This window comes from Corylus avellana, chromosome ca3 (assembly GCF_901000735.1).
Source record: "Corylus avellana chromosome ca3, CavTom2PMs-1.0".
Lineage (NCBI taxonomy): Eukaryota > Viridiplantae > Streptophyta > Magnoliopsida > Fagales > Betulaceae > Corylus > Corylus avellana.
In genome coordinates this window covers 12,090,487-12,113,276 of record NC_081543.1, presented here as the reverse complement: position 1 = coordinate 12,113,276, position 22,790 = coordinate 12,090,487, and the positions used below count along the sequence as shown (strand labels likewise).

The 22,790-nt window shown below is 37.9% G+C and overlaps 2 protein-coding genes and 1 pseudogene across 2 annotated transcripts; 2 read left to right on the top strand and 1 right to left on the bottom strand.

Moving 5' to 3' along the window:
• Nucleotides 1–5,143: 5,143 nt before the first annotated feature.
• LOC132174658 (rust resistance kinase Lr10-like) lies at nucleotides 5,144–7,693 on the bottom strand (annotated as a pseudogene).
• A 16-nt stretch (nucleotides 7,694–7,709) lies between these two features.
• On the top strand, nucleotides 7,710–17,302 carry LOC132174659 (uncharacterized). The gene is made up of 5 exons (XM_059586297.1): nucleotides 7,710–8,710; nucleotides 8,801–8,842; nucleotides 9,066–9,113; nucleotides 9,386–9,427; nucleotides 17,052–17,302. The coding sequence occupies exons 1-5, from the start codon at nucleotides 7,843–7,845 to the stop codon at nucleotides 17,156–17,158; spliced, it is 1,107 nt and encodes a 368-aa protein (XP_059442280.1). The 5' UTR covers nucleotides 7,710–7,842; the 3' UTR covers nucleotides 17,159–17,302.
• On the top strand, nucleotides 14,245–16,083 carry LOC132174660 (rust resistance kinase Lr10-like). The gene has a single exon (XM_059586298.1). The coding sequence runs from the start codon at nucleotides 14,885–14,887 to the stop codon at nucleotides 15,926–15,928; it is 1,044 nt and encodes a 347-aa protein (XP_059442281.1). The 5' UTR covers nucleotides 14,245–14,884; the 3' UTR covers nucleotides 15,929–16,083.
• Nucleotides 17,303–22,790: the final 5,488 nt, after the last annotated feature.

Genomic DNA, 22,790 nt, shown 5'->3' with positions numbered 1-22,790 from the left:
TAGTGTCGATAAAGTGGACGCTAAAAGTGATCATTAGGGTCGACTTTTAAGTGGACGCTGATAATCAGACATTTGATCATTAGGGTCGGACTATTAGCGTCGACACCTTTAGGGTCGAAAAGTCGACGCTGTTGGCAACAGCGTCCACTTTAGGACCTTTAGGGGCGACTTTGAGTCGCCCCTAAAAACCTAATTTCTTGTAGTGAATATAGCTAGACAACTTCGACTTTCTTTTTTTTTTTTCTCAACCAATTTTTTTTCTCCTTTATTTATTTATTTATTTTTTTGAATTAACTTTCCTGGAAAAACAGAAAAACAAAAGATACACGAACAAACAACTGATAACAACTCTTACCAAAAAAAAAAAAGAAAAAACTTACGACAACGATGCAAATTCGTGCCATGTGAATTGGAGTTATTTCTCTGTGGTGTTCATTGACTTTGTGCCACCGACAACAATGAGGGCGTTGTTTGGTAACTAATGTTGCCAAACCCAACCCAACCCAACGTTGCACTATTTGCTGTCAAAGGCAAAGCATGGGTTGGCGAACCGTTGCACCATTTGCTGTCAAAGGCAAAGCATGGGTTGGCTCAAAGGCAAAGCATGGGTTGGCGAAACGTTGCACTATTTGCTGTCAAAGGCAAAGCATGGGTTGGCGAGATGCATTCGATACGGAACCTTGACATAAATGCTTGCAGGGAAGCAAAAACAAAAAAAAACAAAAAAAAAAGCCGCGTTTAAAGAAAAGAGTCAAATAAAATTACTATATTGTCCCTATACACGGTGGGTTCAACTTTTTTCCTCTGTTCACTTTCACACAAGCATTTTGATAATTTCGTACATGAGGGCTTATGTGTGTTTTTACACGTTTTGGCTCGTCCAAAGACTCGTCTTTTTCCCAGTCAATTGCCCCGTAGAGCCTTAGGTTTGGCAATGTAGTTTGCAAAATGGGATGGCTGTAGTTTGGCAATGTAGCGTGCCATGTGAATTGAGTAATGACGTTTGTTGACTGAGTGCCACCGACAACAACGACAACACTGGCATGTATAGCTTTAATGGTGCAGGTTTGCTACAGCGTTCTTGTCGGCAACATGTGGTTCTTGTTTGCAATGCTGTGTATAACACTGAAGCTTCACGGAAAATTTCTTACTTTTATTTATTTATTTTATTTTTTTATTGGGGGTAGAACGACCACCCCATTTTGTAAGTTCTTCGCGAAAAATTCCCTATTTTTCATTTTTTTTAAAAAAAAAAAAAATTAGTTCTTGGGGTAATACAATCACCCCATTTTGCAAGTTGGGGAGATGGGTTCGGCCATTTCCATTGAGGATGACTCAAGCTACCCTTAACTAAAATGGGGTAGCCTATGACTAAGATGGGGTGGTCATCCCATTCATTTTTTTTTTTTTTTAATAATAAATAATATTTTATTATTTTTTTTATTAGTAAGATACGTACTTATCCTATTTGTGGCTTTATGATAGATTTCTTTTAATTTTTTAGAAGAAATTTTAGCCATGAATTAAATATTTTCTAGTCCAAAATATACTGGAGATGATCTAGATCCACGCTTGAAGTAGTGCATAATAAATGAACCATTCAAAATTAATTTTCTTTGAAAATTATAATTGACTATGGCTATTCAAAATATTAATGAACTCATAAGCATAATTGATTCGAAATAATGAAGGTTTAATCTATAAATTATGATATCTCACTCTTCACAAGGAATGTGGTAGTCCAATGAAAAAGCAGAGGTTGGAAAAATTGTTAGAGCATTCCCAGCAGCTACCCGGTCATCTTCCCTAAGTTTAAGGATCCAAACTACTTTTTGCTTCCCTATGTCAATTTGTACCCCAATAGCTTCCCTTAATGCTTCCCTATATCATTAAAATATTATTATTTTTATTTTACCTTTTTTATATTTTATTCCTTTAATTTAACATTTCTTTCTCTCTCTCATCTCATCTCCGTCTTCTTCTTTCCTTTCTTTCCCTCTCTGCCTCACTCATCTCCATCTCATTCTCTGCCTCACTCTCTCGATCTCCTTAAATTGTGAAGTCTGGTGAGCATATATGATTTCTCTATCTCATCTCATCTCATCTCTGTCTTCTTCTTTCTTTTCTTTCCCTTCCAGCCACACCATTTTCCCTCTCTGCCTCACTCATCTCCATCTCACTCTCTGCCTCACTCTCTCGATCTCCTTGAATGGTGAAGTCTGGTGAGCATATATGAGAACCTTGAAGTTTGGTTTGATCGGTCTAGGTTTCTGTTGGGTCTTCTGGGTTTCTGGGTTCCAGTTCTTTTTTCGATTTTTCATCTCTTTCGATTTTTCGATTTTTCGGTTCAGCTTTGCCCAGGCGCTGCCCACTGCACGACGACGGTGGCTCAACCACCGTTCTTCAGTCTCTCTCTCTCGGCTTGAATAGAACGCTCACCATTCTCTCTCAATCTCGAACGTTCTCTCTTTTCGGTCTCCTCTATACCTTGTGTCGAACATGGATGAAAGTTGAGAGGTTGAAGAAGATGGAGTTTTTGCAGCAAGAGGTTGTCTTCAGAGAGGATGGCGTCTTGAAAAGAGAAAGATGATGCGTTCAGAGTTGGGCTGACAGGAGAGAGAAAGAGTTTATTTTCAATTTAATAAGCCTTTGGATCGCTACAGTTGAACCCAATGTTTGGGGTTCAACTGTAGCAGCTGATGGTTTAGGGAATCTGCTGTGGAACGTTTTTTGCGATTTTTTAGACATATTCCCTAAACTTAGGGAACATACTCCCTTATAGGGAGTCTGCTGGGAATGCTCTTAGATATTGACAAGGAGAAACATTCAATCCCTTTCCACTGTTAAACTGTTCCTCATAACTTTTTTTATTGAAAAAAAAATTAAAATTAAAAAGGTAGGCTGAGGAGACCAAACATCAAATGTTTGGAGAAACAATGAAATGTTCGATGACTGCCAAAATGCACGAGAAACCCAAAACGACGCCTAAAACCCATTTTCCAACTTAACCAAGACTCTTAACAACGCTAAAAAGACACAACAAACCATAATTACGTGGCATAACATTGAACATATGAACAAGTTTATTACTTTTTGAAAGCTTAGCTAACCCGTGCATGATTATTGAGAAATCCTAATGTAATATACTTGGATGTCTTTAAAACCCACATGCTATTTGTTAAACAACAAAAGCAGTAGATTAAAACCAATTAAGGAAAACATGCATACTAATAGGTTTAGGGATTACCTCCTATTAAGAATGAAGCCTCACAAAAACCACATTTTCTCTCTCTATGACCTCTCTCTCCTCTAGGGTGGTTGGTGTGAAGAAATGACAAAATTGTATTCTTATGGAGATAAGCATGGCTTTATAAGGATCCTTGCATGTTCAAAGGGACAAGGTGGCTAAAAATGTTTTCAGACAAGTTCGAATGTTTGGGAGACACTTCGAACATTCGAGGAAAGAAAATCTTGATCGTTCAACCTTCGAAAGTGAAGAATTTGCTAAGTGTCAAAGTTTGTTTTTTTTTTTTTGGGAAATTTCAGTCCATAACATTTTCAAATGTCACTTAAAATAAGGGTTCGATTTTAAAATTGCAATGGTCGTAAAAATTCATTATTTTGATTTAAGAGGTATTACAAGGTTGGCCAACGAGTCACTCCTAGAGGTGACTAGGGGTGGTTCTCGGGTTAACCCCAAACCCTCTAGGGGTAGGCGCGAGCCACTTCTAGCAACTTGGGCTGCCCCATTTCCATTTGGGTGGCCAAACTATCCCTTATAGAATGGTTCGACCACCTTAAATTTTGTTTTCTTTTCTCTTTAAATTTAAATTTAGCATTAATAATTAAAAATAATAAATTTGGTTTTTAATTGCCAAAGCGAGGGTATTTTCGAAAGATTATGGCCAAATTTTGTTTCAGCATCCATTCTAACGGTCAAGGCTAACAAATGTGCATATTTGCCACAAAAATGGTAGTTTAATATACCAAAGTGTTACGCCTATCACTTTGTGGGGGTTTTTTGAAAATGAATTGTAGTCGAGGGGGCTTTTTTCCCCTATTTTTTAAAACACATCAAAACAAGTTCTAATTTTTGGAGTAATGATATATACATTTCCCTATTATCCTCCTCTTATCCCTTCACAACTAATGTGATGTGGTCTCCATAATATTTGATGTATGAAGATTAATTTTTTTGGTTGGAAGACCACACCTTATCAACTATGGGGATGAAAGGGGGACAATAGTGAGTCGTGATACAGTTAAGCACGCCGTGAAGGAAAAAATTTTTTTTGAATATTTTAATGCAAAAAAAAAAAAAAAAAAAAAAATTTGCCGGCGTGCGACTTTACTTCACCCGACAATAGTAGGAGTGTACAAGCAAACGATTATTAACATTCTAATAACTGCTAACTGCATTTGTTTATGGGTAGCGATTTTAGAGGTAAGTGGAGACGCTTAATAACCGCTAATCGTCTACCCTTAAATATAATATATTATATTAAGTATATATAAAAATAATAATATACCAAAAGATTGTTTTGGTGTTTAATGCCATTTTAAATAGGCTCTAAATAGTCCAAAAACCATTTAAAATAGGTCCAAAAAGAAGCTCAAGGTGTGCCAAAACAAAACAAAAAATAGGCACAAAAGGTCCAACCTTAAAAGCGGTTATGCAAGACAGTTTTGGGTATCAATAACCGCCAACCAACTATTATTTCAAAACTACTAACCACCTCAAGCAGTTGTGATTAGATGCAATAACTCTTAACTGTAACCACTTGTATACCCCTAAATAATAAGGTGATGAATAGAAGTACTCAATTTAAAGATAATCAAATTTGCAATTTTAAATTCTCTAAACATTGTAAGGAATCGAAACAAATGTAGTTGTAGAAATTCTTGACGTGATTATGTGGTTTGACCCTAGGCCTCCAATGAAGAATTCTTTATTTAGGTTCACAATTGATTATAGTTTTTCTAGCTTTCCAACATCTATTTTTAAATGTTTTAAGGTTTGATACAAGAAAATACTTGAAGTCCTTACATTGACAAGATGAATAAGGTTTTCCCCTTTTCTCCCTCTCCTGCTTTGAATAAAAAAAAAAACAAAGACAAGATGATAAGGTTTAAGAGTACAAGATCATTGCAACCTAAATTATTATCACATACGCTAAGTTTACATACAATTATTTTGATTCTGGGATGACCTCCAACTCTAGGTTTTGACGTTTTGTAGGTATATTTGCATTATTTTTTACATGGCCAGCAGATGCAAAGGGATTAGGAGGCATAATTAATTTATCTCCTTCTCCTTCCAACATTTTAACCACATCTTTTATGAAAGGACGATCCACTGGATGTCATTGGATGCACCAGAGTCCAACAGTTGCAAGTTTCTTTGCGATTTTATCATCTCCATCATCCTCAACAAAGATTCATAGGTCTTCTTTTTGTTCCAGGATATTGTAGATCCATTCTGGAAAGTAGACTTGGCTAGTGTTTTCAACTGTAATGTCAACATTTTTCCTCCCTCTGGCTATTTCAAGTAACAATATTCCAAAACTATAAACATCTGCTTTAATTTAGAAGACACATTTCCAAAATTTCTAGAGAATACTTCGGGTGCAATGTAACCCATAGTCCCCCTAGCTGTAGTCATGAACACTGCACTATGATCCTTTGAACACAACTTTGCAAGACCAAAATCAGAAATTTTTGGATTGAAGTTCTGGTCTAGCAAAACATTGTGAGGTTTAATATCAAAATGGAGGATTCGTTGGTCACATCCTTGGTGAAGATATTCGATTCCTTTCGCTACCCCAAGAGCAATATCTTGCATCTTATCCAAATTAAGAATACAATTCTTGGCATCCGTTGAAGATATGAACTTTTCTAGTGAATCATTTGATAAGAACTCATAAACTAGAGCTCGTCTAAATCCATCGGCGCAGAAGCCAACCAAGCGAACCACGTTAACATGATGGATTGTACCCATTGTTCCAACTTCGTTTATGAATTCTTCCCCATTTCCCTTGGAAGTGTTGAGAATCTTTACTGCAACATAGATTTCATGGGAAAGCTTTCCTTTGAATACTGTTCCATATGCTCATTCACCTAACTTCTCAAAAAAACTGATTTGTAATCTTTTTAATGTCGACATACGAGTATCTTGTGGGTTTGAAATTTCTGTAGTCTTCTAAAAACTTCTCGATCTTCACTTGATGTTCTTTTTCTACTTTATCATAAGTATAGAAACAGTAGAGCGCAAAGACAGCAAGTAGTAATAGAAATGAACCTAAGGTGACACCTGTGTAATAAACATGTGTGAGTCAATAGTTTACATCTCCCGAATAAAAAGAATTTTGTATTGCCAAGACAACTCACCCGTGATCGCTAACTTTGATAATGCACCTGTCAAAGATTTAACATAATTAGCTTCTGATTCTACATTTCCAAAAAGAAAATATATCTTTCGCCTAAAATTTTCTTGCTAATAGCCAAGTTATATTGAATTTAGACCCCTTGAGGTCAATAGGGCTAAAGGTACTGTGCAGTGATTTTGCCCGAGCTAACATATGTTGATCAAACATTTTATTTTATTTTTGGGTGGAATTGAATGCACGTTGGCTTGAAAACTGTACATGAAGAAATTGAGTTCAAAGGTGGAAATTGGAGAGAAGACAATACCTTCGAGGAAGCATTCGGTTTCTAATGCAGTGCTATTATTCTTCAATCTGCATTTCTTGCCTTTTGCTTCACAGTGTCCACATACTCGTCTGGGCCATTTCAGTTCAAGATTTTTCTCATCATCACCGAGCACTGTAGTACTTGGAATTGATCGAAGAGTATACATCTTTGTACAAGATGATAGGGGTAAGTCCATGAGGTCACCACGTTTATCGAAGGCATAAACCTGGTGTTTTTGGCTACTAAGACAGCGGATAAACCTGAATTTTACGTCTCTTTGGGAACAATTGAAGAAGACAAAGTCTGTAAGGCTAGTTGATGAAGATTCCCCTGAAGACAAAGTCTGGACTTCAGGGGAATCTTCTTCGAATTGGAAAGGCGAGGAAGATAAATTGAGTCTCCTAAGCTGCTTTGGAATACAATGAGCTAGATCGTATAATTGAAGTACCTGAGATTTGTAGTCAATCCGTTTGACAAAAAGCTTGACTGAATTCGGCAGCTCAACCACTGTATCGTTTGTATCAGTGCAGGAGAGATTAAACCCAGGATACCCACAGTGCTCTGGCTGACTGTTAACCCAGAAGGGAAATCGGATGACTGGGCCACGAGCTCCACACGGCAATTCAGCACACCCATTACTTTGGCATTCTCCAAGGTCTATGATGAAAGCCACAAACAACAACAAGAAGCATGAGAATTCCATTTCTAAGCAAAATATCCAATCTCTCTGCTCTGGAATGCTTCCCAGAGATATATAGCTAGGCTTTCTCCAGTAAATTTCGGATGAACTTCTCTTGGACTTAGAGTCTTGGACTTGCGTAGTAATGGTGACTGTATGAACCGGCTGTGGTCCCAAATGTTTTTCAATAAATACGGATGTGGTCCCGTTTGGCAACCGACGGAAGAGAGATTTCTTGGACGGTTTCTGTAGCTTATGGAAAAAGAGAAGCAGAGTACAGCAGCGCCAGTCTTCACGTGAACATGCAGGCTTTTCTATTTTGTTTTTTCGACACCATTTTGAAAAAGTACGGCTGCAATTATTTCTTTATTCAGAAGGGCAATTATTTTTTTCCCTCCCACAAATTATTTACAGGAAATCTTTTTCAAACCGGCCTCTCTGCTCTCTCACTCTATGCTAGTATCTCCATATCCATGGTTAGAGGAATGCTCTTCCCTGCTGGACTCACGGTCCTAATTGTTGTTCTTGTCCTAGCCCATGAAGTTTGCAGTGCCAAGGATAGTCATCATCACTCATGTCCTCCTTCTTCCTGCGGAAATATTCAGAATATAAGCTATCCGTTTCGGTTGGAAGGCGATCCACCAATGTGCAGAGATCAAAGGTATAATCTGTCTTGTGAGAATAACCAAACAGTGTTATACTTATATGCTGGAAAATACTACGTACGGGAAATCGATTACGGTATGTACACAATCCGAGTTGTAGACGCAGATATGAAGAAAGACAAAACCTCCTTCATCCCTCGCTATTTTCTAAACCGCTACAATTTCAGTTCAGGGGATCCATATTCCTTACGTTATCCACATAACATATATGTCCTTTGTGATAGTGGTCAGTACCGGCCGATAGGGTACCTTTTGGGTTGGTACGATGTCGGTATGCGAGAAACGGGTTTGGTTTGGGTGAAGTGTGAAAAGCCAATGATTTCTTATCACTATTTGGATACGTCTACATGCTTGAGTAATGGGGGAGTGAATTCCTCCAACTCTTCTCTATTCCATTCCAAGAGCTACCGATATGTTTTATATTCCGACTATATATCTCTAGACGATTTGGGGGACTCTTGCCAAATAGAGCAAATGTTTCCGAAAGCGTCGCATAGTGGTTCCCCAATTAGGTGTTCAGACGTTTACGATCGAGTGGCCGATGGTTTTAAGCTTTCATGGGTGCAAGTTCTGTGTCAGAACTTCAGAGGAGATGACAGTTGCTACCTCAATCACGCGAATTTCCCTGCTCAGTGCCCCTATCCCAGTTCTAAACTATCCGAGATTCTTGGAAAAGGTAAGGTCTCTATCTCACAAAATTGTTTCAGAAAATTATTTAATTCACCTTTCAATTAATTATTAATTTTTTTATTTTTTATTTTTATAGCTATTGAAGTCGTTACCAAAACACTGCTACCGCAGATCATCGGTAAGATCCTATATCTCTCTTTTGTTTTCTTTTAGCATATCATTTCTTAAACTGTGAAGCATGGAAATAGTTTCAACGTGCAAACAAGATGAATATTAATAGCATTTACAAGAAAAAGACAGTTAGTTATACATTGTAACTATATTTCCAACTAAAATAAAAATGCTATTTTTTTTTTTTCGAGTTTTCAAATGCTGATGTTATTCTTTCTTTGCCAAAGCAGAAGACATATTTTTTGAGCAATCCGGAGAAAATGGGCCAGACTATGATCGTAAGGTTTCTATCTCAAAAATTTGTATGTGAGGGGTGGGGTTAATGCCAATCGCAGCATAAATTTATCTATTCACATATATATGTGCAAATTAAATAGTCAAACTAGCTCAACCCAACTTAAATCCCAAACATGTAAATTCTAACGTTTATTCTTTAAGCATGGCCAAGGGGAAAGTTGTTTATGGGATTTTATAAGACTTAAACTTTTCAAATTATTTAAGTCACTTTCTTCATTAATTAAGTAATTTATATTTTTCATATTTATTGCAGTCACTTTGGGAAAACTAGGGATAATCATGATCACCTATGGCGGTAAGTGAAATATATTGAAAGTGCTTTAGGCTTGAATACCTAAACAGCACAATATCACGTTTATTATATAGAGTAATGTACAGTTTGAATTCTATATAATCTTTACAAGAGAATTTGAATATGATACTAGAGTCCTGCTTAGAGTACAATGTTATCTCTTAGGATATAAGATAAATAAAGAGATAAATATATGAGGAGATAATATAGAAGAAAAACATTATCTCCTTCTTGATCTTGATTCCTCTTGTGGCTTATCTTTGAAGTGGTCTTCTCTAATATCGTCTTTATCTCTAACAGCCCCCCTCAAGCTAAGGGGAGGTTTAATCACCGTAAGTTTGTCACGCAACATGCAAAAACGGGCTGATGTAAGGCCTTTTGTAAAAACATCCGCTAGTTGATCATGTGTGGAGAGATATTTAACAAGGATATCCTTGTTAACGACTTTCTCACGAGTGAAGTGATAGTCAACCTCAATGTGCTTAGTACGACCATGATAGACCGGGTTAGACGCAAGAGCAAGGGCACCAATGTTGTCACACCACAATGTAGGAGGAGATGGTAGTAAAATGCGAAGATCTTTGAGCAACATTCGGAGCCAATAGATCTCAGCAGTGGCAACTGCCATTGCCCGATACTCAGCCTCAGTGCTTGAACGAGCAACCACTGATTGCTTCTTGGCACACCAAGACACTAGACAAGGGCCAAGAAAAATACCAAATCCTGTAGTAGAGCGACGACTATCCGGATCACCAGCCCAATCTGAGTCACAAAATGCTTCTAAGCAAAGCGAGCCCTTGCGAAAAAACAAGCCATGGTCTATACTTCCTTTAAGGTAGCGTAAAACTCGCTTAGCTGCCACCCAATGAACCGTGGTGGGTGAGTGCATAAATTGACATAATTGATTTACCGGGTATGAGAGATCTGGCCTAGTCATGGTGCAATATTGTAAGGTACCAAGGACTTGGCGATAGATGGCACTGTCAGCTTCAGAGAGAGGATCGCCATCTGTTGCTGAGAGTTTAGAGCCAGACACTGTAGGAGCTGCATATGGCTTGGCACCTACCATTTTTGACTTGTGCAATAAGTCAATGATGTATTTGGATTGCCGTAAATGTAACCCAGTGGAATCACGGATTGCTTGCATACCTAGGAAGAAGCCAAGGTCACCTAGATCCTTCATTGCAAACACACGTTGCAGCTGGTTGATGACAGAAAAGATTTCAACTTTGCTTGTTCCTGTAATTAAAATATCATCCACATATACTAAAACATATAAAGTGGCATTGGTAGTGTAATAGATGAAAAGAGATGTATCCACAGCAGAGGAGTGAAACCCAATGTCAAACAGTGCTTGAGAGAGTCGAGTAAACCAGGCCCGGGGTGCTTGTTTAAGGCCATAGATAGCCTTATGCAGATGACAAACAAAATCAGGATGAGAAGCATCTACAAAACCCCGAGGTTGTTCCATAAAAACATCTTCCGCTAGATGACCATGAAGGAAAGCATTGGAAACATCTAATTGGCGAATGCACCAATCAAAATGAACAGCCAAAGTTAAAACCACACGGATCGTAGATTGCTTAATGACAGGGCTGAACGTCTCTGTAAAATCAACCCCACTCCTCTGATCAAAACCCTTAGCAACTAGCCTTGCCTTGAACCTCTCAATGGAGCCATCTTGTTTACGTTTGATCTTGTAAACCCATTTATTGCGAACAATGTTCTTATGTAAAGGACGTGGGCATAAAGACCATGTGCCATTAGCAAGGAGAGCATCAAACTCACAACCCATAGCAGCTCTCCATTCAGGTGATGACACTGCTTGTGTGTAACAGCTAGGTTCAGCATATTGTAGAACACTTGAGAAGGCTTTGAGTGGGTGTTTGGTGGAGTAGAGAGCTGTGTAGTCTGGAAAAGATTTCGGCTTAAGGTTTCCTGTCTTTGTCCGAGTGAGCATTGGATGGGAGGGGGATGGACTGATGGGTAATGAGAGATTTTGGTCATTGGCAAGAGATGGAGATCCGTGTGATGCAGGGAGTGATATGGAGGTGTCACGGACTGATTCAAGGCTGTCTAGTGAGGCCAAGGGCGCACATGGGTCTGTAGAAAAAGTAGGTGCAGCAGTGTGTGCAGGTCCGTGTACTGCAGGGAGTGATATGGATGTGTCACAAATTGATTCAAGGTTGTCTGATGAGGCCAAAGGAGCACATGGGGCTGCTGAAAGAGTAGGTGCAGCAGTGTGTGCAGACCCATGTGATGTACTAGTGGTAGGCATGGGCTGTATGGGATTAGGACAAGTCAAAGATGGACTAGAAAAAGCAGGGGCTGTTTCGTGAGGTGTAGGAGTGGTAGATGGGTGAGCAGATATGGGTTCTAATGCATTAGGTAAGGCCATAGTTGGACATAGGACATTAGTAATAATAGGCATGGCAGAAGGTGTAATGTAATTATTTGAAAAGTGAGATGTAGAAGGAATACCTGACGGGCGTGCTGGAGCAGGAAGGGATGAAGGAACCTCGACCTTGGCTGGAAAACTCATCTCATTAAACACAACATGTCTTGTAATTAAAACTTTGTTAGTAAGTGGATCAAGACAACGATAACCCTTGTAGTTGGAACCATAGCCTAGGAAAATGCATTTTTTACTGCGAAACATGAGTTTATGAGAATTATAAGGCCTTAATAAGGGATAACAAGCACAACCAAAAGTCCTAAGAATAGAGTAGTCAGGTTCTTGATTAAATAAAACTGAAAAAGGAGAACAATCCTTAAGCACAGCAGTGGGAAGCCTATTAATCAAAAAAATGGCCGTGAGAAAAGACTCAACCCAAAAGACTTTAGGCAAACCAGATTGAGCTAACATAGAAAGACCCATTTCTACAACATGACGATGTTTTCTTTCAGCAAGCCCATTTTGTTGGGCTGTGTAAGGACAACTTATGCGATGAGTAATGCCATTTGCTTCTAGATAATTTTTAAATTGATTGGAAATAAATTCACCACCACCATCAGATTGGAATTGCTTAATGCGAGATGAAAATAAATTTTCCACTAATGTTTTAAATTTCATAAATGAAATAAATACATCAGCTTTAGATTGTAAAGGATACAACCAAGAGTACCTAGAAAAATCATCTATGAAAATAACATAATACTTAAAGCCTTCTAAAGAAAGAATAGGAGAACTCCAAACGTCACTGTGAATCAGTTGAAGTGGAGCAGATGAAACCCTTGAAGATAGAGAAAAGGGGAGTTGTTTGCTTTTGCCAAGTTGACATGACTCACAAAACTCCTTATTATTCAAGGATCCGGAAACTGGTAGATGATGTTGACTAAGAATATAACGAACTATTGAAGAAGAGGGATGACCAAGTCTTGAATGCCACACACTTGCAGAAGTTTTAATACCAATCATAGCCATGTGAATCCGAGATTTATTAAGAGCAGCCTTGGTCGTGGTTATGGGATAAAGACCCCCTTCACTCCGACCTTCTAGCAGGGTGTTGCCCGTGTGGTTGTCCTTTACAAAATAATGAGAGTCAGTCAAAATGAAGAAACATTTATTATCTCTACAAAATTGATTAATGGACAAAAGATTGGCAATAGCTGTAGGACAATGAAAGACTTTAGGTAAATGTAAGGTAGCATTGGGAGTTTGAAAAGAGAGAGATCCAATGTTCTTTATTTGCAAACCTGAACCGTTACCCACAGCAATATCATCAGACCCAACATATGGTTCAGTAAATTTAAGTTTCTCAAGTGCAGGTGTGAGATGAAGATTAGCAGCACTGTCCGCAAACCATGGAGAGTCATCATTAGGCTGGTTGGTGGGATGGGCAGCCATTGCAACTAGTTGTGCAGGAGGATGGCGACCTTGATAGGCATAGTCCATACGGTGGAAGCAATCTAGCGCTTGATGACTAGTCTTGCCATAAATTTGGCAAGGTAGGCGGGATAGAGAAGCAGGAGATGTGGGTTGTGGTGTGGTACCACGTTGAATTGGAGATGTATTGGAGGTGGGCTTCCGTGAGTAAGTAGTGCGGAAGGGAGGACGACGCTTCTTTGGGAAGGAAGAGCTTGGTGATTTGTTGGACAGGAAGGCCACCGAATTGTCAGGTTGGACAAGTTGTTGTTGTGCATGTAGGAGATGCTCAAATGAAAGGAGTTCAGCCTGAAATTCTGCAAAAGTGAGGGACCCTTTACGAGATGCACAAGAAAAGTTGAGTACAAATGGGTTGTAGGCAGCATGAAGGCCATTCATAATGTAGTTGATGAAGTCCTCATCAGATACGGGTTGCCCAATAGCACATAAGCTATTGACCAAACTTTGGGCAGAGTCCATGAAGGCAGTGCACGTGCTATTCCCTTGTTGGAGAGTTTGTAATTCACGTTTTATTTGGGCAAGCCGTGTTCTGGAAAGAGAAGCAAACCTGGTGGAAAAAAGACGCCACACCTCATGAGACGTGTGGATGCCATAAACAGTGGACAATACCGACTCAGAGAGTGTAGCATTGATCCAACTGAGGATAGATTGATCCTTTTTAACCCAAAGGGAATAAGAAGGATTAATTTCTGGCTCTTCTTTGTCGGAGGAGGCAGGAAGATGTGTTGGTGGGCACGGTTCTTTACCATCAACGATACCCATCAAATCATTGGCCTTAAGAACAGGCTCAATTTGCGTTAACCACTGAATGTAGTTACTGCGATCTAGTTTAACATAAACTAGATGAGACACGTTTGGGAATGTGTATGAAGCAGCCGTCATTTTGGAAGCCATAAAATCAAAATAAGCGTGAGCTTTTAGAGGAGCTCTGATACCATGAAATATATTGAAAGTGCTTTAGGCTTGAATACCTAAACAGCACAATATCACGTTTATTATATAGAGTAATGTACAGTTTGAATTCTATATAATCTTTACAAGAGAATTTGAATATGATACTAGAGTCCTGCTTAGAGTACAATGTTATCTCTTAGGATATAAGATAAATAAAGAGATAAATATATGAGGAGATAATATAGAAGAAAACATTATCTCCTTCTTGATCTTGATTCCTCTTGTGGCTTATCTTTGAAGTGGTCTTCTCTAATATCGTCTTTATCTCTAACAGTAAGAACCTTTCATCTTCTTTAAATTTTTTTTCCCCTTTTTACTTAATTAGCGGATAATTCGTTCGACTGTGAAACACGAAATATTTTGAAATGAAGGCAAGATGAAAATATTATTCACATGAAAAAGAAAACAAAATTTGTGATTAATTATACGAGGATTTAGAAAGGCAGCAGGTTGAGATGAAATAAATAAGATGCTGACAGTAGGTCATCTACATTTTGTTTTCTTATAATTTATTTTGACAATGTTCTTTCATAGGACTATACCTTGCAGCAAGAGTTGTATTGTTGATTCCCTGCGTGATTACGTTTTTGATATATAAATGGCGTAGAAGGCATTTATCGATGTATGATGCTGTTGAAGAATTCTTGCAAAGTCACAATAACCTCATGCCAATAAGGTACTCTTATTTTGAAATTAGGAAGATGACCAAAAATTTCAAGGACAAACTAGGCGAAGGAGGTTATGGCACTGTATTTAAAGGAACACTTCGAAGTGGCCGACTCGTAGCTATAAAGATGTTGGGTAGGTCCAAAACTAATGGACAAGATTTTATCAATGAAGTTGCAACTATTGGAAAGATTCACCATGTTAATGTAGTGCAACTCATTGGTTTTTGTGTTGAAGGATCAAAGCGTGCTCTAGTATATGAGTTCATGCCTAATGGCTCCCTGAATAAATACGTATTTCCCTCAGAAGAAAGTACCTTCCTAAGCTATGACCAAATGTTTAATATAGCTCTAGGAGTGGCTCATGGAATTGAATATCTACATCAAGGATGTGCCATGCAGATTTTGCACTTTGATATCAAGCCTCACAACATTCTTCTTGATGAGAATTTTGCTCCCAAGGTTTCTGACTTTGGCTTGGCAAAGCTATATCAAGTAGATGATAGCATTGTCTCTTTGACTGCTGCAAGAGGGACGTTAGGATACATGGCTCCTGAGTTATTCTACAAAAACATTGGAGGCATTTCATACAAAGCTGATGTTTATAGTTTTGGAATGTTATTGATGGAAATGGCGGGTAGAAGAAGGAATGTGAATGCATTTGCAGACCATTCAAGCCAAATTTATTTTCCTACTTGGGTGTATGACCAATTGCACGACAGAAAGGACATAGAAATGGAAGATGTTACCAAAGAGGAAAAGAAAATAGTTAAGAAGATGACCATGGTTGCCTTATGGTGTATACAGATGAAGCCTAGTAATCGCCCTTCAATGAATAGGGTCATAGAAATGCTTGAAGAAGAAGTTGAAAGCTTACAAATGCCTTCCAAGCCTTTCTTATCATCAATAGAGAGCCCCATGAGGGATGCTGGAGAGGATTCAAATCAAACTTACTCATCAATTCAATCAGAAGAATCAAGTCAAACAACTCAGTTTTAAATGCAAATTAAGTGATATGAATCTCCTCAATTACATTCCCATTAAATAGGGGCAATCAGTGTTCTCATCTATATTTGATAGCACAAAGATGCTTGATGTTTATGTGTAGTAAATAAGATCAGTTCCTTTTATTTATGATAAATTGCCTTATTACATCATTTCTTTTGTTTGAAGTCTATTTTCTCATTTTTAACCAATGAATTCAGTTTCAGTTTGAGAAGGTATGATGCTATTCTTCTCATCCCCTGCTTTGTAAAATTGGCATATCACAATTCATAAGTTTTTGTTTTAAACGTTGAAGAGAACAAGCTAATCGAGCAACTGTGTTTTCAAAGCTTTGGAAGTATAGAGTGTTTAAACAAAGGTTAATTAATGTTTAAAGTCACCCAAAAAAGCTTTGGATCTGATGTATGTGTTGGGTGTGCATTGATTAATATGCTTGTGACAATATTTAAATTTTAGCATATAACATGCTTGAGAAAACACCATAGAAGAATGAGGTTACTTGGACTTTGCATTTGGGGTACCCAATTAAGAAAGGCAATAGATTTTCGTTTGGATACAATTTTGAGTGGTTAGGTACCGTCTTAATTGGTTTACTCTAAGTGCATTTTTATCAGCTTGGGTGGAGTCGGAATTGTTGTCCCTTGGGCAATAATTGCATTCTTGGGTTACTCTAGTTGGGTGTGTGGCGAATAAATTTGTTGATGATTCAAGGAAAGCGCTCAATCGGATGGTATATCATAATTCCATCTCTAGATATGTATCAGAGCATATGTTGAAAATGAAGGGCATTATAAGGAAGTTTGGAACTTCTATTTGAAATGATCAATGACCTGTTTTTTTCCAAATCACCCTTTCTAGTGTCCTTAAGGCATATGCAATATCTTTCTGATTTGTGTATGAGTGAGCAAGTTTATACCCACATAGTGAAACTACTTCTTACGGCAATTTGTCTTGAAATTCTCTTATTAGCATATATGCACGGTCTGACATAATGGAAGATGCTTGAAAAGCTTTTGATGCTGCTTGAGAAGAGTTTTATTTCTTACAATACGATTGTTCATGGTTATGCTAAAAGTTTGAAATCTGAAAAAGCCTTTAACCTTCTTCATGAAATCAGAGGATACAGAAATCAAGGCGAGAACTTTCCCATTTGGTAGCCTCTCGACTGGAGCTGCTAGTATGGTTGTGATTGGTAAGAGCAAGCAAATTCATTCCAGGTACTAAAAACAGGGTTCGTGTAAAGCGAATGCATTTGTAAGGCTTTGGTCTCCATGTGTTGTAGGTTTTGAGAGATAGAATCTGCTTTCCAAGTTTTGAAATCCACCTATAAATGGATTATTTAGAATTTTTGTTTTCGGAGAGCATATAGTTCTACCAACATACCAAAAGTGTGATTTTAAATCTAATTACAGAAAAAATATTATTTGAAAATGCAATTGCAACTTAAAAATGTAAAAAAATGAATATGCGTTTTCAAATTAGTATGTTTGATTCAACAAAAGCAAGAAATTCCAACACGTGATCAACAACACCAATATTGGAAAATGGGCAATATTTCAAAAACCAAAGGATATGAAACTAATCAACTAATAATAATAATAATAATAATAAAAAGCTTACACATCTACGAATCCTATTTAAAAAAATTCTTTTACAAAGAAATGAGGAGATTGAAGAAAATACAGGCTTCGTGACTTACCTGACACTAACACAGAATGTCAACAAAGACTTGTGTGTGCATGCCACATTTTTCAGGCAGAATATGGTTCATGAAAGAGACTAATCAGCTCCTGCATGATCAAAAAATTGTAGCGCTGTGGGAAAATTGTTCATCAATCTGTTGGCGTGGAAATTTGTCTAATCTGCAAGAAACAAAGTACTGAATAAATTTGCTGCAGAATTTGTTTCACAATGAACTGTGCTTGACGATAATAATTTTGATCTTTGAAAAATCATATAAAAACAATCTAACATTCTAAGTTATGCAGAGGTAGGGTACTAAAATTGCAATCTTTATTTTTCAACAATATTGGAAGAGACGGTTTCTCCATAAATATGTTTTTAGGGTCATGATATATGACTCTAGAAGCCGTATAGATGCAAAGCTCTCTAGTGTGATGAAAAATGGAGATTGGAATTGGATGCCAGCTAAGTCAAAAGAGCTGGTTGCAATTTAAAGCCGTTTGTCTCTAGTGGATTTGGGTGTTCATAATATGCCTATTTGGCAGCCTTCAAATAACCACAAATATTCTTGTAGGGACACATGGAAGGCTCTTAGAGAGAAGTTTCCTAAAGTTGGATGGCATAAACTAGTATGGTTTCTTTTGCTATTCCTAAGCACTCTTTCTTCCTATGGCTAGCTATTAGAGGGGGCTTTTTTTATTTTTTCTAATCAAAGCGGAAGAGGGGAAAAAGGGAATAGAGGGGGCTTATATACTGGGGATAGGTTGCTAAGTTGGGGTATGGTAGGGGATATGGAGTGCTTATTTTGTCACCATACTATTGAATGTAGGGAGCATTTATTTTTTGAGTGTGATTAGAGTAAGAGGTTAGAGACAGAAGTGATGCTTAAAAGTTTGGTTAGTCCCATTTGGCTGGATTGGGATGAGGTGGTGAGGGAAGGCATGAAGGCATGGAAGGGGAAAAATTTGCAATGCACTATGTGTAATTTGGCTTTTGGGGCAATTGTGTATCACATATGGAAGCACCGGAATAGTATTCAATTTTGCAATAGGGTGAATTTTGAGGAGCAAATATTATAACTTATTTGTTGGGAGATTAGTACAAGAATCATGGGAAAGGAGAAACGTTCTCGATTTCATTTTTCTGGTAGTGAGGATACCGATATGGGCGTACACTGACTGGACCCGTCTCTGGTTTGAGTGGAATGCGGTGATCATGTTGTCTTCTAGAAGGCAAACCCCGAGACTCCTCAAATATTTCTGGAAAATTGTCTAATATTTTTTTCAAGTCCGGGTTATCTGAGTTGAGACCCCCTTGGAAAGTGCCTAGGTTTATTGAGAACAGAATAAATCCTAATTACTGATTTTGGATTCCCTGCACGATTCCTTTAGAATTCACCAATCTATTCCTAGGTAGGGTCAGTCCCCATAACTCTACCTCCTTTCCCTTCCACATGAACTTCATATTCAGTTTTGAAAAATCCCACAAAATTGGTCCTAAGACCCGTAGCCATTGTGCCCCCAACACTGCTTCACAGCCCTCCATTGCAAGCAAAAAAAAATCCATCACAAACTCAGCTTTATTGAGACATACCTAAACTCCATGGCAGCGACCTTCACTGCGAATTCGTTCCCCGTTTGACACAGCCACTTTGAAGCACTCAACAACTTTTAACGGCAGACCCAATCGCCTTACCACATCGATGCTCATGAAATTGTGGGTGGAACCCGTATCCATGAGTATCACGGCCGTGCCTCCCTTGAATTGGCCCCGTACTCGCATCATCTGGGGTGTTGAAACTCCAGTCAGGGCGTTAAGGGAAATTTCAGGAACCCAAATTCCTTCAGCCGTGGGTTCCAACTCTTCGGCAGACAACTCTGTTTCCCCGTCATTCTCTTCTTCCTCCCCTGTGTAGATTCCCTCAATTACGAATAACTTCTTGCAGTGATGACCTGGACGAAATTTTTCGTCACAGTTGAAGCAAAGCCCCTTCTCCCTTGGATCTTTCATCTCCGCTTCATTCAATCTTCGTGTGGGTGGGTTATTGTTGCGAAAAGAACCAGAGTCTGATGTTTGAGAAGATTTCGGTTTGCTGTCTAGCGTGAAGGTTGGCTTTTTTTGAGCCACAACACGAGCCTCATAGAGTTTAGCTAGACCCACAGCAGCAGTCAGGGTACTTGGCTTTAGAGCTTGTACATCAGTCTTTATAGGCTCCTTTAATCCACTCACGAACCCTCCTACCTGGTGCGCCTGAGAAAGTTTTCCCACTCTACTAAGTAATTTCTCAAATTGACATCGGTATTCTTTGACACTACCGTTTTGTCTCAATTTTGAGAGATCTCCATAAAAATCTTCAAATTGTGTGGGCCCGAATCTAACATGCACAGCTTCCTTCAAAGTTTCCCATGAAATATTTTCCACGTCTTCTTTGAATATCTGGTACCATAATTGTGCCTCTCCTTCCAAGTGATTCGCCGCTAACATCACCTTATTCTCCTCCTCCGTCTTCTGAAATTCAAAATATTGCCCAACCTTACAAATCCAACTAGTTGGATCATCCGCCCCATTGTAGCGTGGAAACTCCAATTTGGCCACTTTTGAATTTATTACTCCCTGGGTTGAACCAATGACTCCCTTATTCTTGCTAGTTTTAGAGGTAGATGATGTATCGTCGTCTATCTTTGCTACCAATTGCTGGATTTGAGCACTCAATCCTGAGATCATTTCATGTAACTCGCGATTACTTGACCCCATTTCAGACTCTAGTCGATCCATACGTGTGTCTGACATGGCTGGCTCTGATACCACTTTGTTACGTTTTCAGGACTCCGAGCGCGTAACTGGTTTATGAACTAGAAAATTACCAGGATCGTCTCTTCTTAGCTTCCCTATTATTGAGAAAATAAGCAAAACAATTCTAGTGGTAGGATTTTCGAGGAATCCTATACCTCCTTTGGTAGAGCAATTCGAGAAGCTCTTAAACTCCCACAAACACAAGGTTTGAATAAATTCTTGACTGACTTCTTATTCCATAGCAATGCAATATTTAAAGAATAGAATTACAACTGAAATATAGTTCCACACGTGTGTGACTTATGACTCCTAAAGCAATAAAGATAAGAACTCCTAAAACAATAAAGATAAGACTCCTAAAGCAATAAGGATAAAATCTCCTCAAGCGATAAGAATAAGAACTCCTAAAACAATAAAGATAAGACTCCTAATGGAAATAATAAGAACTCTAAAACAATAAAGATAAGACTCCTAATGAAAATAACTTACTGCATTGTCCACGTTGACACACCCACCAACCCTTCGCCACTTATATGTAACACATAATTGATTTGAAATAAAAACATATAAAATAAAAAGTGGAGATTGTTGCCATATCTGACTCGTCACAGGGAAAGTGGTAGTTCCAGGAAAAGCAGAGGTTGAAAAAATGGTTGGATATTGACAAATGACAACAAGTACCCTTTTCCATCGTTCATTCATCATTGACTTGGTGTCAATATGAGTAAATGACACGGGACCTAAACAAATTATGAAAAGATAAAGTTCACAATTATTCGGTAATTTGGTAGGCCTGCAACTTACTAATTTCTTGCGTAGACCGACACAAATTTCCTTGCTACTAATTTGACTCTACAAGCCACATGTGTCTTTTAAATTATTAATTTGTATTTCTTACCGTTTAAAAAACGTCAGAAAGGTTTTTTTTTTTTTTTTGTCTTCGTCTTTGTCTTTCTAACATCGGGTATCTCGACCCAAACGAGATGCGAGAAATTAATGGTCAAGAAAGTTTTCTTTGCATTTATTTCGTGTTTCTTGCCATTTAAAAAACGCCTGAAAGGTGCCCATTTCTATTTTATTTTATTTTTTATTTGTATATAGTTTTTCATTTGGTGATTGCTTTTTGAGTACTTTCAAGTGTGGTGTGAGCATTGAGTTTTACCTTGTTTGTGTGCACTAATGTGTCAATGATTCAATAAAAATTTTGGTTACATCCTAATGATAGAGTAACAATTTTGTTCAACTTTATTTTTTAAACTTACCTTCTATAAACTAAAATTCTTGCTCAATTACTAACTATATCAACGTCTTTATTTATTTAATTTTTGGAGGGGAGGGGAAACATAGATGACTTTTTTTTATTTGACATGTCCACACAAGAGAGAGAATGGGAATTGGAATTAGTGAGCTCCGCTTCATAAGGCATGGTCCCTAGCAGATTGCCAAACCATTCTTGAAAGTACTAGGATAAATTTGGTTGAATTCCACTTACACCATTGAATGCAAGAAAAAGAAAGGGGATTTGAACTAGGATAAATTTGTTTTTTTAATTGCCAAAGCGAAGGTATTTTCGAAAGATTATGGCCAAAATTTGTTTTTACATCCATTATAACAGTCAAGGCTAATAACAGAGCATTTTTGCCACAAAAGTGGTAGTTTGATGTATTAAAGAGTCACGCCTATCATTTTGTGAGACATTTTGAAAATGAGTGGTAGTCAATGGGGTTTTTTTTCCCATATTTTTTAAAACACATCCAAACAAGTTCTAACATTTGGAATGATGCTATATATATATATTACCCCGTTATCCTCCTCATATCCCTTCACAGTTGATGTGATATGGTCTCCATAATATTCGGTGTATGAAGAGTGATTTTTTTGGTTGGGAGACCATGTCATATCAGCTGTGGGGATGAAAGAGGGATTATAGTAGGGTGTATAAGTAAACATATATTAAACGTCTAATAACTGCTAACCGCATTTGTTTATAGTTACCGGTTTTAAAGGTAGGCGGAGACTGTTAAAACCGCTAATCGCTTACCCTTAAATAGAATATATTATATATATATATATATATATATATATATATATATACCAAAATGACTTTGTTTTGGTGTTTAATATCATTTTAAATAGTCCAAAAACCTTAAAATAGGTCCTAAAAAGAGGCTCAAGGTGTGCCAAAACACCAAAATAGCCACAAAAGGTCCAAGCTAAAAAGCAGTTATGCGAGGCAGTTATGGGTTTTAATAACCGCTAACTAACAATTATTTCAAAATTACTAAACGCCTAAGCAGTTGCGATTGTGGTTAGAGGCCATAACCATTAATTGTAACCGCTTGTACACCCCTAGATAATAAGGTGATGAATAGAAGTACTC

What these genes read in the sequence shown, in the direction of transcription:
- LOC132174659 (XM_059586297.1), top strand. Translation starts at nt 7,843, where the DNA reads ATGGTTAGAGGAATGCTCTTCCCTGCTGGACTCACGGTCCTAATTGTT. An exon ending in AAATGGGCCAGACTATGATC is followed by an intron (nt 9,114 to 9,385) that starts GTAAGGTTTCTA and finishes TATTTATTGCAG; the next exon opens with TCACTTTGGGAAAACTAGGG. An exon ending in AATCATGATCACCTATGGCG is followed by an intron (nt 9,428 to 17,051) that starts GTAAGTGAAATA and finishes TCATGAAATCAG; the next exon opens with AGGATACAGAAATCAAGGCG.
- LOC132174660 (XM_059586298.1), top strand. Translation starts at nt 14,885, where the DNA reads ATGTATGATGCTGTTGAAGAATTCTTGCAAAGTCACAATAACCTCATG.